The following is a 17,914-nucleotide window of genomic DNA, read 5'->3' as shown; positions in this document are numbered from 1 at the left end:
CTCACAATTAATCACAAATTTTATATCTGTTATAAATGTACAAAAAAATTTCTAGGTTTTCATACTCTTGTTAACAAAAGTGGAAAATAAAATGTCTATAGCCGTCAATGGTAGTGAATGAGTTAATAAACTCCACCTTGACAGCACAGGTATAATTTATTTTTCTTTGTTACTGTTTTTCTTTTACGTATCTTTACCCAGTTTATTTGACCCCCCAATGTCAAATATTGTAAAAGAAGATCTCATTATGTACATCATAATTTAACATCTCCATTATGTGATCCTACTTATTCTTCCTTATTTTTCATGGCTACACAAATCTGTGTTATATCAAAATATTGAGTTTGGAATGCACGCTTGGCTGTTTGAGCAGAGAAGTAAACATTTATGTTTCATTAACCTTGCTGAGCTTAAAACAGTCGCTGAGTTCCACATTTGGGCCAACGTCTAATCTGCTCCTTCGGTGTTCTGGGAAGCCAGGCCCTTGTTTGCGCTGACTCCTGTATATACTGAGTAAACATACTGAAATCCTCCGAGCTGGCTAAGAGGGTCTCGCTTGTCTCCTGGCTGATCACAGAGAATAAACAGTTGGGGGGCCGCCCTGGACAACAGCCCCCTTGAACCACGGAGGTGCTGTCACGCAAGATGGCCTGAGCAACAAGCAGAATCATTATTCTGCTGAATGAATCATCTTTTTTTTGCATGCCCAGGAATTTGTGGTGACAACGTTTGCATTTTAGGGGTCCCCATTACCCAATGAAGAGTTGCATATGACACGAGCTGACACATTTCTGTCTGACATGTGCCAGATAGCCAGGTCGGCATTGCAAATGAAAATCTCTTCTTGATTCCCTTACTTGGAAAAATACCAGGAGGTCATTCATCCATTTTGGCTTGAGACAGCCATTTTGTGCAAATTTGGAGGACCCAGGACACATCCTTCGACAAATTTGGCTGATGAAGTACAATGTTACCTCATATGATTTGCAGATTCACCTGTTCGCTGTTTTTTCCTCAGGCCAAAGCCCTGACTAATTTAATTATAGCTTGGGACCATCTTGTGGTATATTGGTGCCAATTAAGGAACAATGTTGAAGTGTGGTGAAGAGCTTCATATAGAGCTTTGCCACCATCCTCTGGCATCTATCCTGACTTCCTGTAACAGTAGTGCAATGTTTTGATGAGGTTATGAAATGTATGCACAAACCATGAAGGTATTACTCACTTTTTACATTAGATTTGTTTTTGTTTAATAGCCTATTTGTGATGTGAAATCATTTTCATATAAATACGTTCTATTACTTTATATATCTAAGCGTGCTAAGTTAGTTGTACTGTTTCTGAGAACTTTTCACCATGGTGCCAATTTAAGCTGACTTTCCAGCCCTGGTGCAAGTTTAAAATGCTCTAAATTCCCACCATTGAATGGACATTCCTGAAATATGAAATCATTGTGCACTCGGTGATCATGTGTTGCGCTTGAGGCAGCACATGATCACATTTGACGACACAAGCACTCATTCTCATTAACACACACACAAAAAATGACATTCATTCTTACCGAGTTTAGCGCGCATGGATACTGCCTGTTCTACGGTCACATGATGCGGATGTGATGCGGCTGAAATGCGGAAGGAACACATCAGGGTCTAGCTGCAGACGCTGGGCGAATGGAGCTCTACCGGAAACACGTGACTTCGAGCGACGCACGAAACGCTTTTTTAAAGCAAATCAATTTTAAAAACATAACTTTATAAACTATTTAGTTAATTTGAACAAAACAGTATACAAACATGGAGAACATTTTAATAGAAACAATGTATACAACATCAACAACACAACTCCATCGGGAAAGCATTGCCTCTGAACGTGTTTTATTGCGTATTATTACACTATATCGCCACAGGGTGTTATTCTCAAACTTGTTTTCAATTGCATGTGACGAGTTATTTGATTACTCCTAAATAAAAAGTTATGAGTCCTTAATTGTGAGTTATTCAGTTTTCAAATACTTGCATTCGAGCCATAAGTTTTAAAATGATAGAATTTATAAGAGCGGGATTTCAAATGTTAATCACACCGATCTACAAAGATGTTCAATAAAAATGTATATGTATTGTTGTTGTTGCTGCTGGAGCTGCCTGCGGAGTACAGAATGATGTACAGTACTTTCAGCACCCACCTCATTTGCCGTAAAAAATTTAGACACTGGGAAGGGAAATTGACAGTTTTTCTTTTTTTTTAAATATATATAACTATGGGCGTTTTATGCCATTTAAGACTAGGGGTACTGCAGCATGTTTAATCCAACAATCCTACACAATTGAGGAGTAGATTTAGTAGCATAAATGTATTATGTTTAAACCAACTTTAATTAAATTGAAAGGACATTTGACATTGTTTTCCTATCTTCTTCATCACTCAATGTTCAGTCAACAGTTATAATTTTGACTGTCAAATTAAGTAAACAAACAGACTGGTTCACTTAATTTGCTGACGTGTCGAGTACAGCACCACGTCAATATATATGCATATTCTGACTTCAAAATTCACGGAGGCTAACGCTTTTGTGAATTAATATTTCCATCGCAATATAAATCAGATTCCATCCACCTAGTAGTTCAAACAAACCAACGTGAAGCGTATAAGACACGATGTATTGAAATTACGCTATATTCGCCATTCGGTGGCGCTGCGCTGTTTTCAGTGGTGACGAAAGCGCCAACATCGTCTTAGTTAAAACAGCAAAATATACTCAAAAATACAAATAATACTGCTTAACGTTAGTTTGAGTTAAGATTATGGTCATCTTTAGTGTTATTGTTACGTTTATGCTTGGTAAAAAAATAAAAATAAAAAGTAAGATTAAATTTGAGGTCACGTGTTTCCGGTAGAGCTCCACTCGCCCATGGTCTGCAGCTAGACCCTTTTCAAGGAAAGAGTCTTCAAACATGGACTGTGCACAAACTGGCTGAACAAGCAAGAACAAGCCGATGGATGTTAATAACGACATCGCAAGAACATTTAAACGCAAAGTAAGTCATTTTGACCCTAAAATAATTCTTTTTCATGAGTGGCAATTGTACGAGTACATCAGGGAAGTTTTACTTTTTTTTGAGGAACTAATTTCCAGTGAACAAATAAAAAAACTTTCATTATTTTTTATTTTATTTTAAATATATACGCATTTGACGTGCCACTTTGAGCCACGCATTTGACGTGCCACTTTGAGCCACGCATTTGTGTGCCACACAACATAGACGGTCCCTGTATAACATTGTCGTTACTTGTTAGGAATTTACCTAACGGACATTTTATTAGGTACACCTGCACGACGTAATGACATCAGTAAAAGTGCTGTCGGGGAAAATGATGCCTTTTAAAATAAAGAACCGTTTTATGGCCCTCTCAGAGAGTTATAGAGTTAAATATATAATTTCAAATTAAAACCTTTTACTAGTGGTTTAGTTGCAGTATAGGCAACGGAAATAGATAATAATAATAAAATAAAAATAAATAATTGCTGTCAAAAAAAAAAACATTCCTATTGTTTTCCTTTAAATTTAATCAGAAACACGAATGTATACTATAATTTTGTACAACTTCAAAATGTTTTCTTTGTTTACAAAACGAAGAGTTTGGAGATGCAGTTACGGTACATTAGTCTTTGCTTTTGTTGGGCAGCAACTGAATTAGAACACTAAGAATGTCAATACACTAACTATTGTTTTTTTTCCTCTTAATTTGCTGAAAAATGTAACTAATGAATTCGATTTAAGCACTTTTTATGCACTTCTGTTTCTCCCTGACGACTTTACGACTGTACTTCCCGTTGTTTTTTAAGTGTTATAAATGCAGAGCTGTAGAGTGGCTGTAAAAAGAGAACGCGATTGTTCCAAATGAAAGCCTTGCTCATCACTACCGAGAGCGCCGAGGTCCTCTTCCACTGGACTGACCAGGGGTTCCAGCACAGCATCCAGGAGCAGTATGGCGCTGCCCAGGAGGAAGGCCAGAGGGTAGCAAGGAAAACAACATGTATATTTGCGTCCTGAAAATAAATCTATAATAATTGTGCTATAATATGTGATGTATTGAAGCTTCCAGCGTTTGAAGACAGTATCAGCACCTTGTTTGCGCCCATCATCATCTCCTGCAGCTCCATGGTGGACAGGCTGGGTGATAGCTACACCTGCTTCACCACAGAGAACAACCACATCTATGTACTACACCAGGTACTCGTCTTAAAAAAACGACACTCCATCAGTGTATAACTTCTGGCTAGTTGTGTGATATACTGTACATTTTGGAACTACTAGATACATTTACACAATCAACAATAGTGTGCTGTTGATTGACATCCTAATAGAGGTATTCACTTAATATGTTTTCTTTCACTTGTAGTTTGCAGTGGTGTAGAATTGCACTACATCATACAGTTTGTAATATGCTGTTCAGTATATGTCCCTCGCATCCAGCTAAATAAGGTTACCATTGAGCTATCATAAAGGATGCAGTGCAGTTGTACACCACTACAAGCACAATTACATTCTCATTTGAAAGCATGGCCAATAAATACCTGACAGAAAGTGTTTCTGTGGTTACAATTTTTGCCCATGTTCTAAATAGTTAAATAATAGTACAAGTTTACAACACCAAATAGGAAAATGATTTGTGTTAGAAAATATAACAAATATTGTAGAAATATCTTTTATTGATATTGCTGAAACACAAAGGTCAAATTAAACAAACTTTATTTATTTAGCACTTTTCATACATAACAAACTCAAAGTGCTTTGCAATTACAACATAAAAAGAACCCCAATTTATTTTTGATTAGATTACAGTGTAGTGCACAATGTTACCTTTGACCCCAAAACCATAGTTTCTCATATTTGGGATAATTTGATATGTGCAATTCTAAAACTTATGAATTACAATACTTGGAAAAGTGTCCCACCTATTTGTGAACGTGATATGCTTTGTATTTTCCTCCAGTTTGACGAGTGTCTCTACATTGCCATGAACGGAGACGGCGAGGAGGAGGAAGAGGATCTGAGGAGGAAGATCTATGTGGCCAGGAAGATGATCGAGGTGCTCTTTGGCATGGTCACCCTCAGCGGTAGCTTGATCAGAAGAGAGTAAGACATCCTTGAAATGTATACTAAATTCATATTATATGTTTGGGGTTGAACCGATTAGTGGAGTCATCCATTTTGAAGTCTATTGTCTCCATCACTGATTCTACTGCACATTTGGCCTGCCCTGAAAATACTGAATTGATGGGTTTTTGTTATTCTGCTTCTATCTAGGTTGCGTCCTCAAGACACAGAGCAAAGGGCTCGTCTGTGGAAACACCTCCAGAGCCTGCTGGATACCTATAACCACCTCAGGGAGATCGACCAGAGCTTCTTAGTGGAGGTTCAATCTATTGTTGTTTGTTTCATGATTGCATGTAATGCAATATGTTACGTGACGGTGGTTTTCATCCAGGTTGTTTTAATTTCAAAACAAATGAATTAAATTTGACAGTCAGTCCTGGGTGTACCCCATCTCGCCAAAAGCTGGGGTCGGTTTCAGCTCACCTGCAATCCTAATGAGGATACAAGCCAGATAGAAAATGGATGCATGTTAATGACCCAAAAATAAGTGGGGTTAAAATTTCACGTGGAAAATTTCAGAAAATGTATTACTATTATTATTATTACTATTATTATTATTATTAAACATTTTATTAGATTACATTGTGTTAGGGTGCCTATTGAAGTGTCCAGTTTGTGTCAAAACTGCATCATTAATATTTTGGTAAAGGTACTACAATTTTTGTTTTATTTTAAATATTAAATGATATTTTCCTTAACTCATCCTGTTTTTAAAATGATACATCAAAAACTCAGGCCATATTTCTGTACATAGTGTTCATTCTGAAAGGGTTAACCACTAGATGGCAGCATCTATTTAAACAAGTTGCAAATACAGTACAAGTCGATTAGATTACAGAAGCAGCTGCAACATGCTAGGTACCTTGAGAGATCATAAAGATACAGGAAATGATAAAATTCCACTTCATTGGTGAGATTTTTTTTTACTATTATTACATTACTACTGTTTTTTGTTGTTGAGCTATCTATATCAGTCAATTAAATGTTCTTCCATTAGATGGCAGAATGTTTCATTAAATCTATTCACCAGTGGCCATTCATACTGCAAAATAAGTCATGACCTCCTACAAGTGTATATAAGCTTTGTGTTCAATAAACACCGGCTAAGTACATTTCTGATTAAAATTAATGTCAAATGAGTTCCTTGTCTCAATAAAGGTTGAGAAACACTGCGCCAATTGATGAGTGGTGCTATTGACAACATGAGCGTTTTGCCCTGTCAGGCCGTGGAGAGGCTGATCCACCCCACGCTGTGCGAGCAGTGCATCGAGTTCCTGGAGCGCCGTTTAGTTCAGCAGCTCAACAGCAGCGTGGAGAGAGCGGGAGAGGATGTACAGCATGCTTTCATCCTGGTGCACACCAAACTACTGGCCTTTTACTCCAGGTGCTGCACTCTTGCTTTCCTAACTCGTCCTCATTGACTCATCTCACTTGAAATATTCTCACTTTGGCCTTGAATGTCTTAACAGCCGCAGTGCAAGCACACTGGCCACTTCAGACCTCTTGGCCCTCATCATCATGGCCCAAAACATGTATCCTAGCAACATGGACCAAGATGACCATGCGTCTGAGGTACTAACGCCAAGTAATTTAGCACCGCGCACTATTGTGCAGTAATTTGTGTTGAATTTAAATTCTCTACTGGTCTCGAAATGCATTTTGCATTTAGTCTCTAGCTGGAGTTACCTTAGCTGGTTTAAAATAAGGATTTTTGTATTTTCTTTTTTTATTCAGTAGATGTTGTGATTTTTGTCACATTTATTATTTCATTTCTTTAATTTTCTTACTTTTAAATTCTTTATTTTTGATAGTTTCTTTATTTTTTTAATCACTTTTATTTTTTCTGTAAGTTAAAATTATTACTATTGAAATTATTATCAGCCATTATTATTCTTTGTCTCTTTCATGTGTAGGATGTTGATAGTACAAGCGGCTCAGGCCCAGAGAGCTTTTACACACCTCAGCCTTCCCCTACCAACTCCAGCAGTTCGGGTGAGTTCTGGTGTTGTTTTTATTCTAATTTTGACCATGCACAGGAAGCTGTATTAGTAATTGTTGTTGTAATATGTAAAAAAAAAAAAAAAGTAAAAAGAAATAATTTGAAATGATTGAATATTTGTGTTAATGTTGTTGTTTTTGTTTTTTTGGCAGGGGAGGTTGGTTATGACCGTTCTTGAAATTTAAAAAAAAAAATAGTGCAATGGACAAATAAAAATCAACATAATCTACACCATAATTCACAGTCTGTAATTACAAAATTTTGTTTGCTTCATAAAATCATAGCCAACCAACAATAATCATAATAGAAAAATGTATTTTTAAGTAAAAAAAAAAAAAAAATTGAAAATAAAATAATGACTATTTGTGCCCATTTAAATCTAATTGTGATTTAAAAATATATGTAAATGTAATATTTTAGTGGCAAATGTGTCATCAAGTGTCTAATAATTTAAACTTTATGTTCCTCCAGAAAAACAAGCAAGAGAAGAAGCGACGGTGTTTGAGTTTGTGGATCCAGACATTCATGTGTGTCTTCATATTTCACATGTTTTATAATATATGTGCACATTGCAACGTCTAATAGTTAGCTATACAACCGTGAACCGTGTGTGTTCAGATGGCAGAAGACAGTCTGCAGACTTTGGATGTCCCTCCACCTGATCCATCCACGCCGCGCAGGGTGTTTCTCGAAGTGTCCCACAAGGAGGGGCTGTATCCCATGATGCCTCACTCCATGTACTGTCTGCCACTGTGGCCCGGCATAACACTGGTGCTGCTCACTAAGGTTTGTGCTCTTGTACATCTCCCACCCGTACGTTTTTGACTTTGAGCTCACACAATCGATTTGCTCAATCTAATCAGATTCCCACCAGTGCAGTGGCAGCGTCCGTCTACATGTTCCTGGAGGCCTTTGCCAAGTTGGAGAAGCGTTTGAGTGAAGGCCAGGAAGGGTCGTCTGCTACTAGAAGTCAACCGACAATACATGACATCAGAAGCAAATTGGACAAGTTCATTAAAGCTCTGGGGCCTAGTGACATTCAAGTGGGTTTTATTCTTATTTTGCATCTTTTTGCACATGTTTTGTTTTTTGCTTAATAATCTTACAAAACTGTAGAATTTTACAATACATTGTTGTTTTTTAATTATGTCTTACAGATGAAAAGCATCTTTGATTTTTTTGGAAAAGCGGTTTATAAATACAATTTTATTATTATTATTATTATTATATGCATTTCTTTTTATATACAGTAAATCTGAATATTTAATTCAATTAAAAATACATATGCCTTCAGTTAGACTTTTATATATACAATATATTATTTATTGTTGTGTTTTTATTAATCTTATGGTACCTAAGAAAATCTGCCAAGCACATAATTCCAAAAGGTACCAGTATGTTTGGCGCAATCACCAAAAAAACATCAAACCTACAGTGTAGCATTGTGGCAGCAGCATACAGTAATGCTCGGGGCCCACTGTATTTTGGTATCGTATATTCTGCCTGTAGTTTTTAATCTTTGCTTTGAAGTGCTTTGCTATATGAACAAATTGTATATAAATGCTGTTACATGTTTTCATTGTTATTTGCTTATCAAAATGATTCAAGTTTCTGCAAATGTCCGTCAAACAGGATGCCATGTGTCACCCCAAAGCACCATATTTGACATAGTCATATTAAGGTCTTATTTAGTTACGTGTGCTTATATACAGGCAGGGATGAAAATGAAATAGCATTATGTTACAGGCACATTTGTACAATAAGTATCGTGAATGTAGAATAATTGTTATATGTGCTTTTAAATGTCTGTTGTAAATATATCCAGTAATATTCATATAATATAACCTCTTTAATACGGTTTATTTCATACAAATGTCATAATTTTTGATAATTGTAAATTGCCACTACAGTGATTGGCAGGATCTTTTTTTTTTTATTGTCTTCTTTTCCATTGAGTCTGTACAGTTACAAAATGTCTGGAGCGAGTTCAAGAACCGAGCCTTTTCCCGAGGTGGCCCTGGCTTCAACAGAGAGTGAGTGTGTTTGCAGACTCTGTCTTACCATTCCATTGTCTAGCCTTGTCAATATTGCCACGATTCCCTTACAGTCTCATCCCATGGTGTAAGAACATGAAGACCCAGCTGTGTGGCATTTACCGCCAGTGCTTCCTCATTGACTCTGGACCGGCTGATGTTCCTCGGAAACTCTCCCCCACCCTGCAGGAGCGAGCCCAGGCCATGCTTCAGTGCGTATCAGTCAGTGCGATATTTCGCCAAGTAAACACCAGGGACTAAAATCAGGCTTTTTGCGGGTCATGAAAAAGCATTAAAAGTCATTAAGTGGATTTTGCTCAAATTAAGGCCTTAGATTTCTTTAAAAATTATATGTAGAGGCATTAAAAATTGGAATACAGTTGATGTAAAAACATTGTTTCTTCATGCTTAAATTATTTCACACACAACGGAGCAAAGGAGACACTATAACACAATTTAGAAATAATAAGTGTGATTTAAAAACATGTATTTGTGGGGACTGGTGACTACTTGTAATTTATAATGAACAAAATCACCTGGAGTCCCAAGAGTTTCCTCATGTTCCATACACCAATTGCTCTGAAATTAGAAAGAAAAATATACTGTTCAGGTCACCAATGTCCATCATGAAACACTAATGCCCCCCAGTGGCAGAACATTACAACAACACAAATCTGCCTCAATGTTTCACACTCCTTTTAGTATACTTTTTAAACGTCAAATAAATTGCCATATCAATGAACTGAAATATATGACTACATTTGTACGTGGTAACCATATTTCCCTTTTATGTTAATTGATGAGTATGAAACGCATAAAATATACATTTATTGAACATTTAGAACCAATACAACATGATTAATTTGCGAATTAATAATGGAAGTCATGCAATTACGACTTAAAATTGTCATTGACTGATGTCCCTATACAGTATATATGCATTTATGTATGTGTATGTATATGTATATGTGTGTGTCTATGCAGTACGATGTTGGTATAAATTAGTTTTATGTTGCATTAAAAACAGCATTAAAAAATGCTGATACTTGCAAAAACCCTAAAAATTATATTTGCTTTAAATTATTATTTTTTTAAAACTATAAATTCCTATCATATTTTGGTGGAGGGGGGCCTTTAAAGGTTCCTTTCCCAGGATTAAAGATCTATGTTCGTATGTAATCTTAACAAGGAGTTCAATCGATGTGCTCATTCCACAATGTTTTGTGCATGCACAAAATGCTTTACTTTACATGGTCGTTATTGAGGGGAAAAAATGGTGGTTTAAAAAAAAAAAAGCTTTACTATCTACGGAACTATTTGTTCTGCCCAGTGCAGTAAAAGTTTTCATTTTTTTGTTAGAATTTTGAAATATACCATTCACATTGTTTGATAATATTTCCAAAATAAAACCATGTTCTGCTTTTGAGTAAACAAATTCCCCTGGCCAGAATTAGCAAAATAGGCTATTTTCTGTGTAAGTGAACTCTTCCATAATACACATCTCCATTTTGAATTGAATTGTTTCTTCTTGTGCACCTCTTCTGTCTTCTCTCCCAGGGAAAAGCTGATGGACTGGAAGGACTTCTTGCTCGTGAAAAGCAAGAGAAACATTACTATGGTGTCATATCCTATCATGGAATCAACCCTGATATCATTGATTTGTACTGTACTTGTGTTTAGTAATACATCTGTAAGTGCTTTTACTGTCCTTGACCCACTTCATCGTTGCACGTACCTGGAGGAATTCCCAGGCCTCATCCACTTCATTTGCGTGGATCGATCCACGGGCCAGATGATCGCGCCCTCCCTCAACGTCACCGAGCGTACAACATCGGAGCTGGGCAAAGGGCCGGTGGCTCAATTTATCAAAAACAAGGCGAGGCGCACATGTCACTCAAATGTGTTCAACTGCGGACGATTGACTCAGTATCCTAGCAACACCGTCACTACTAATCCTCCTCACAGTTGGAGACTTATTGGCTCTATTCAGTTTGTCATCATCCACACTTACCGGACATTTCTTTAGGTACACCACTACAATACACTATCAGTTAAACGTGATTGTTAATAGCTTATGTACATACAGTATTGGATCTCACTGGATTGCAAAGTTGTGTCTAATGTTGTATCCACTGAGCGTGCATACACGACTATAAATGTGTTCATCTTGCTTTTAAGGTTTGGAGGCTGGTGAGCACAACGCGGCGCTACCTCCAAAAGGGTTACTCCACTGTCACGCTGCGAGATGGCGACTTCTATTTCTGCTACTTCCTCTGGTTTGAAAATGAAACCGTAAGTTTGTTTGGTTTTTAAGAAAATAGGGTTTGTTGTTTGGGTTTGAAATCTATCTTTTGTGACACCAGTCTTCGAACTTTACTGACATAGCTCATACATACAGCACTCTTAATGCAGCCTGCGAGCACTTACTTTATCAACAGTGCTGTAACGTTTGTTTGCAATAATTTAGTGGTTTCGTCCTTGAAATCGGTTTGTTAAAATTTCTTGATTTATTAAAAAAAAAAATATATATTTATCTCCTTAGATACTAATTTTTGTGAATAAGTTTTAAAAAAATAGTCAAATAAGTATTTTTTCAAAAATTATTAATTGGTAAATTAATTAGATTAAATTACTTTTGAATAATAAAATTCAAAATATATATTTTTATTGTATGAATAAAAATGGATCCAACAATAAAAATGAATAGTTAAAAAAATGTACATCAATAAAAACAATAATTTAAAAAAGATAGTTGGTGAGAAAATGCTAAGAAAACAATTTTTAAAAATCCTGGAGCAATGTTGTGTGAGCATCATTTCTGACTGATTTAAAATAAACTATTTTACCTACACAGTTAAACTTTTTGATGTCGCTCATCTCATCAAATGTGACCCATGAGCCCAAAAGCTTGCCCACCCCTTTACCTGTCTAACATACTGTGTGCTGGTTAACCCATCAGGGCTACAAGTTGGAGGCAGTGGAAATGCCCGTCCTACCCGATGACTCTGCCCCCATCGGGATGCTTGCTTGGGACTACTACAGGTAAGAGAACCTCAGCAGAACTATTCTAAAAGCATTTAAACCCACATTGTGTGTGTCCTCAGGAAGCTGCTGCGCTACTACAGTAAGAGCCACCCGGGCGAGGTGGTGAAGTGCTACGAGCTGCTCACCGTGCATTTGGGCGTCATCCCCACTGACATAATCCTGCAGCACTGTAGACAGCTAGCCAGCAAGCTGTGGGAGCCCTCGCGGAACCCACTCCTCTAAAGGCTCAGCTAAGACCACGGCACATACTGTATTACGCACCCTTCTTTGTTTTGCACATTTTAATATATATATTTTTTACACCTTCATGACAGTTGCTTTTTATTTAGTCTTTTTGCTAACACAATGCAAAACACCATAAACAAGCTAATGAAACTAGCTTCAAGTAGCGGTCATCATGAAACTTTAAACAACTTCTGCTTGAACACAAGTGGTAGAAACTCATGCAGACAACAATACTCACAGTCATATATTTTTTGTCCTTGACTAAAACGACTAATATTACTACATTTAAGTTCATCAAATCTGCATGTAGTATGTCGGAATGTACTATAATGACCCCTGGTGGCTAAGTCACGCACTGCAGAGCAGAACAATGTCCTTGCAAGAGTTTCATTCTTTAAATTCTATTTAATTGTGTTATTACTGTATGATTTTATGAAATGCTTCTGTAGAGCGCTGTTTTTCTTATCTTATTAAAAAAATAGCTTATAAACAATTCTCTTGGTGTTTTTTGGGGTGCTGGAACAGATTAATGCCCATAAAGCCCATAAGTGGCACAGTATGATGGTAGTATTACAGGATGCAGGATGATGATATCACTTCCTGTGAAGACAAGCCGCTACAGTCTGAGCTTGTCTTCTAACCTTTCAGAGATGAATCCGCTAAGTTCTCTGACAGACCCCGGGGATGTTGTGCTTTAAAGGTCAGTCCCTGCCGCTTCAGAGCAGCTGCATGGCCGCAGTAATGTAGGACATCATCGTCAGTGTCCTCTTCGCCACCATCATCATCATCATCATAGGCTGACGGCGGGAAGAAGTAGGAGGAGGCGGGCACGTGTTGAGTTCATGTTAGTGTCAGCGTCTGAGCGTCCGCTTCACAGCGCTCCCGTGAGGTCGCTGACGGCGCCAGCTGTCACCAGCTCCCTTAGAAAGAGCTTCTCAGAGCTGACGTCATGAACCACCTGCAGGTACAACAGCACACAAAGTAGAGCACTCACCTCCTCCATGGCCAAACAATGGATCAGCACACAATTGCACCCAACTCTTGCATGTGCCTGGATTGGAGCTTGTGGGAAATTGTGAAGTCCATCCATCCATCCATTTTCTTGACCGCTTTTCCTCACAAGGGTCGCGGGGGTGCTGGAGCCTATCCCAGCTGGCTTCGGGCAGTAGGCAGGGTACACCCTGAACTGGTTGCCAGCCAATCACAGGGCACACAGAGACAAACAACCATACTCACAATCACACCTAGGGACAATTTGGAGTGTTCAATTAACCTGCCATGCATGTCTTTGGAATGTGGGAGGAAACCGGAGTACCCGGTGAAAACCCACGCAAGCACGGGGAGAACATGCAAACTCCACCCAGGAAGGCCGAAGCCCGGACTCGATCTCACGTCCTCAGCACTGGGAGGCGGACGTGCTAACCAGTCAGCCACCGTGCTGCCAAATTGTGAAGTCTTTATTTTTATTTTTTGGTGTACTGTACAGTACTGTATATATTTTTCTGAATATTTCTTGGGTTCACACCAAAGTCGATGGATTTTAGTGAAAGACAAAATCCTGGATGTAAACCAAAATTCAACAAGTTGGTAAAAAAAATAATAAAATATTGCACATTAGTTTTTTTCAGTGTATCTTGGGTGTGCAAATCTTCCATGTTTATGGAAAAAAAATTGAAAACATCCTGCATGTGAACCAAATTTTTGGAAGTTGATGAGAAAGTGTTTATTTGAAAAGAAGTAGGCCTAAGATAAAGTCTGGATCCACATTAAATTATACTGAGCTAATGAATATTTTTTTTTATATAAGAAGATTGCAAAATTTGTGTTTATACAAAGAAAAAAAGTGCATTTTGATTGTCCCCAAATGTTTTTACAGCTCAAAAATGTAATAAAGTACTTTTTAGGATTTAGTGCCATCTAGTGGTGAACTATGCAACGAAGCACGCGCACTACAGTGCCTCATGAAAAAACACACTTCGCAAGCCTACTACCAATTACTACCAGTTATTTTTGAATGGGTTAGCAAGCGAGCAGGGGCTGGCGGGATCGAGCAAGAGTTGCGAGCAAGAGCTCGCTGGAGCAACGAACAAGAGGCTAGCGTTAGAAGCTAGCCAAACCTAGCGAGAGCAAAGCAGAGGGTGACAAATGGCGGGAACTCGAATCACAGGATTCAGCAACAACAGCTGTGCAAAGTAAGCGGTGGTTGACCCGTTGGGTTCGACATTAGCTGCAAGCACCACCTGAGGATAACTACGTTCACAAAGTTCATCTCCTTCGGGTATCCATAACAGAAAGATGGCTGCGAAACATGCCAGCCTTCTGTAAAGTGCGATGTGACCTATGTAATATAATGTGATGTACAAAGGACCACGGTGGACTCACTTGAGCCTTCATGGCGGCCATGCGTATGGTCTCGTAGTAGTGAAGAGGAGCATGAGGGTGCTGCATGTTGTACCCGAAGCCTGCCAGGCTGACGTGGTCACACAGCTGCAGAGCCATCACCACAGCGGCAGCCCCCAGCGTGGGCACCATTGACTTCAACACAACACACGCTCACAATGAACTACTGTCTACTGCTACGTCCGCTCGGTAACGAAATACTCACATTTCCTTGTTTTTGTGAATATTTCTGCAGGACTTCTCCAGTCTTACGAATAATCTCCGGATGGAGGATCCGGAAGTTCTCTGCTCTCAAGGGAATATCATCAACCACCTCCTTCCAGAACCACAACTTGGACCAGAACCCCTACGAAACATGTCATTGTGTTAATTTTATTTAACGCTCCTGGTTCGGCGGCAGGTACGGACCCACCAGTGGTAGTTTGGTGATGACAGAGGTTAGCCAGTCCAGGTCGAGACTCTTGAAGACCACAAGCGCAACGATGGAGGTCTTGTTGTACTCGTTGGCGGAGCTGGGTGCTCCCTCTGGATACATCAAGCGGATTGTTGTGCGAGAACCAGTGTCTCTCTCGTAGCCAAGCACTGGAGCGTTGTTCATCCTGAATAATGTCAACAAACAACAGACAGGTGCTACGTTGGCTCCCTCTAGTGATATGCGAAAGAATCACTCAGTACAGTTCAGCATTTAATCTTTAAGAAGTATTATTTATTTATTTATTATATTGATATTTTATTTGAATAAATATTATTTCAATAACTCCTCAGTTAAACATGCTTGTGCTCTAGTTGCCAACACACCTGATGATAACATCATACTGATCTATATGAGATCCAAGATGGCTCCCGTGGAGGATCCCTCCGCTGCCCACCACCACGCATCTTCTGCAGCTGCCGTCTCTCCGTAGGGACCGAGGCGGGCCGGGCTGAGGCAGAGAGGCCAGAGCCCTCTCCAAATTCCCTCGGCTCCCGCGGAGCCCCAAAGGAGGGGGCGCGTCCCAAGAGACGGCGCTGCCTTCTCGCCGCAGGAACACGGGGATGTCCGTCAGGGCCGAGGAGCATGGCAGCCGCTTCAGGCGCTCCACGCACCAGCGACGATGACACCGGCCTGACAGCAGCCAGGCCGAATGGTTCAGCACATCCTGAGGAGGAGAAGAGTGGATTGATACAATGAAAATGTGGGTTTATGCGTGTGTGTCCATACGCACCTCTCGTTTGGGATACTCTTCATCAGTTATAGCGAATTTATGCAGAGGGAAATATGCTGGAATCAGAATAGCAGAGTAGCATCCAACCAGTAGAAGCACACTGAGGACAGCATTCTCAGTCCTGGGTGACATCACCACATTATTAGCTCTAGAGTATACAGTACAGTCAACAAAAATGTACGCTCACTTGCACAGTGAAGATGCAGTAGAGCTAGGGTAGGGAAACTTTTTTTTTAACAGTTCAGTTTTTATTAAGGCTCTCAAGAAACTATACTAACTAAAAAAATATGTGAAGATAAGCGATTTGAAAAATGGATGGATGGATTTTTTTGTTCTGTTTTACCTGCTGATGAAAAAGTCTCTGCATGGCATTGCTTCGTTGTGTGCGTCAGGCGTCGTCACTTCCGGCTCTGCAGCCTCAAGCAAAAGAGGAGAAACATCCTGGGGGTCTTCTACACTCAAGCGCTTGAGGGTCACCATGGTAACAACACCTCCAACACACACAAGTTGAGTACTTTTACTTTCAAAACAACAAAAATGCAGTACTGTACTGTATTTATTTGTTTTTGCTGATAAGTTCAAATAAACAAGACTACATTTTATAGCCAGACAATTAAAAAGTGATGAAAATGAGTTAAATACCTGTCAGGGAGTCCTCTAATGATCATGAAGTCTCTCCAACATGGCGTAAGGTTCATGTCCAGTGTGGCTAAAATGGCTGCAGCTGCTTTCTACCTCACCCCTCTGACTAAAACTGGTTATACATTAACTAGAGGCTTGGAAACTGTGTCAGCACATGTCTGCTTAGGTCATCCACAGCCCTGGAGTAACTGTTAGAAAATAACAATAATAATAATAAATAAATAAAAATCTTACAATATATACAGCAATTAAAAAAAAAAAAAGAGGGCATCATATTGTGTTATACTTATTCACCAATTAGAACAACCGAAACAACCCCTGATGGATTGTATTTAATGTAAAGTGATGTTTAAATGCTTTTCAATGGAACACACCTTTAGTACATGACTTAGGCGAGTTAGCAGGGTGTGGCATACATCAGACTGGGAGGCATTTCTGAGACAGCCAACATTTTAGAAAAAGCAGTTTAATTCACTGCTATTGCAGTTCTTTTATTGCTAATATTTCTATTCAAAATAATACAGCTCACAAGGAGGTCTTTGTAAATGTAGTCCATGTACCTGTGTACTGTATCTACTGTAATGTTGTGGCTGGCCGGTGAGTGGATTCTTTACATGCACTGTCAGTATGGATTTTCAGTAAAGAACCTGCTTGGTTTCCAGCACTTTAACCCTCCTGTTACATTTGGTTCTTTGGTCATTGTGAATTGGTTAAATGTTTAACTATAATTAAAAATATTAATTATATTGATAATGACAAGATTGACAAACATGAACACACCCACAACATCATTACTAACCTTCAGTTCGATTCAGTCAGTTTTTAGTGCAACCCTAACCATTATAGTTATTTTCTGTTTGAATACATATATTATGTATATTATATATATATATTGCATTTATTTGTAATGTATTTATTTCTATTTTCTTTACTTTTAATGTATTTTTTTTTATTACTTTGTGTGTGTTTTTTTACTTTGCCAATCCGACTGTACTATTAGCATTTGTACTGTTCTGCATTCACTTTAACAGACTGTCATATGCAACTTAAGCCCTCATTAGTTTGATTATTTTAAAAACTAATGTACAAAATCAAGCTTCCCTGAAAGATGCCCACTATTAAATATGACATGTGTTGCGGTTGATTCACTGCAGAATGCATATGGTCACCACAATACTATTTTTAGTAATACTTTCCCATTAATTT

The 17,914-nt window shown here is 38.6% G+C and overlaps 2 protein-coding genes across 4 annotated transcripts; one reads left to right on the top strand and one right to left on the bottom strand.

Annotated features, from left to right (window-relative positions):
- The first annotated feature begins 2,887 nt into the window (after window positions 1-2,887).
- hps1 (HPS1 biogenesis of lysosomal organelles complex 3 subunit 1) lies at window positions 2,888-12,954 on the top strand. Of its 2 annotated transcripts, none has more exons than XM_077582540.1 (18): window positions 2,888-3,035; window positions 3,845-4,016; window positions 4,098-4,232; window positions 4,996-5,138; window positions 5,310-5,418; window positions 6,383-6,543; window positions 6,629-6,731; window positions 7,073-7,151; window positions 7,630-7,685; window positions 7,777-7,944; window positions 8,022-8,201; window positions 9,124-9,191; window positions 9,266-9,403; window positions 10,749-10,814; window positions 10,923-11,067; window positions 11,370-11,483; window positions 12,151-12,233; window positions 12,296-12,954. In XM_077582540.1, exons 2-18 carry the CDS (start codon window positions 3,900-3,902, stop codon window positions 12,456-12,458), a joined length of 2,028 nt encoding a protein of 675 aa, XP_077438666.1. In that variant the 5' UTR covers window positions 2,888-3,035; window positions 3,845-3,899; the 3' UTR covers window positions 12,459-12,954. The 2 variants fall into 2 exon arrangements, with proteins under 2 accessions (XP_077438666.1, XP_077438665.1); XM_077582539.1 differs by having other exon boundaries at window positions 9,115-9,191.
- Window positions 12,944-16,808, bottom strand: st3gal7 (ST3 beta-galactoside alpha-2,3-sialyltransferase 7). 2 transcript variants are annotated; one of them, XM_077582542.1, is made up of 8 exons: window positions 16,709-16,808; window positions 16,410-16,557; window positions 16,067-16,187; window positions 15,660-16,000; window positions 15,274-15,460; window positions 15,067-15,207; window positions 14,844-14,996; window positions 12,944-13,419 (listed from the first exon to the last, which is right to left on the bottom strand). In XM_077582542.1, the coding sequence occupies exons 2-8, from the start codon at window positions 16,544-16,546 to the stop codon at window positions 13,333-13,335; spliced, it is 1,167 nt and encodes a 388-aa protein (XP_077438668.1). In that variant the 5' UTR covers window positions 16,547-16,557; window positions 16,709-16,808; the 3' UTR covers window positions 12,944-13,332. The 2 variants fall into 2 exon arrangements, with proteins under 2 accessions (XP_077438668.1, XP_077438667.1); XM_077582541.1 differs by lacking the exon at window positions 12,944-13,419 and having other exon boundaries at window positions 13,488-14,996.
- Between the last annotated feature and the right edge of the window lie 1,106 nt (window positions 16,809-17,914).

This window comes from Vanacampus margaritifer, chromosome 12 (assembly GCF_051991255.1).
Source record: "Vanacampus margaritifer isolate UIUO_Vmar chromosome 12, RoL_Vmar_1.0, whole genome shotgun sequence".
NCBI classification, from domain to species: domain Eukaryota; kingdom Metazoa; phylum Chordata; class Actinopteri; order Syngnathiformes; family Syngnathidae; genus Vanacampus; species Vanacampus margaritifer.
This window is presented reverse-complemented; position numbering and strand designations above follow the sequence as displayed.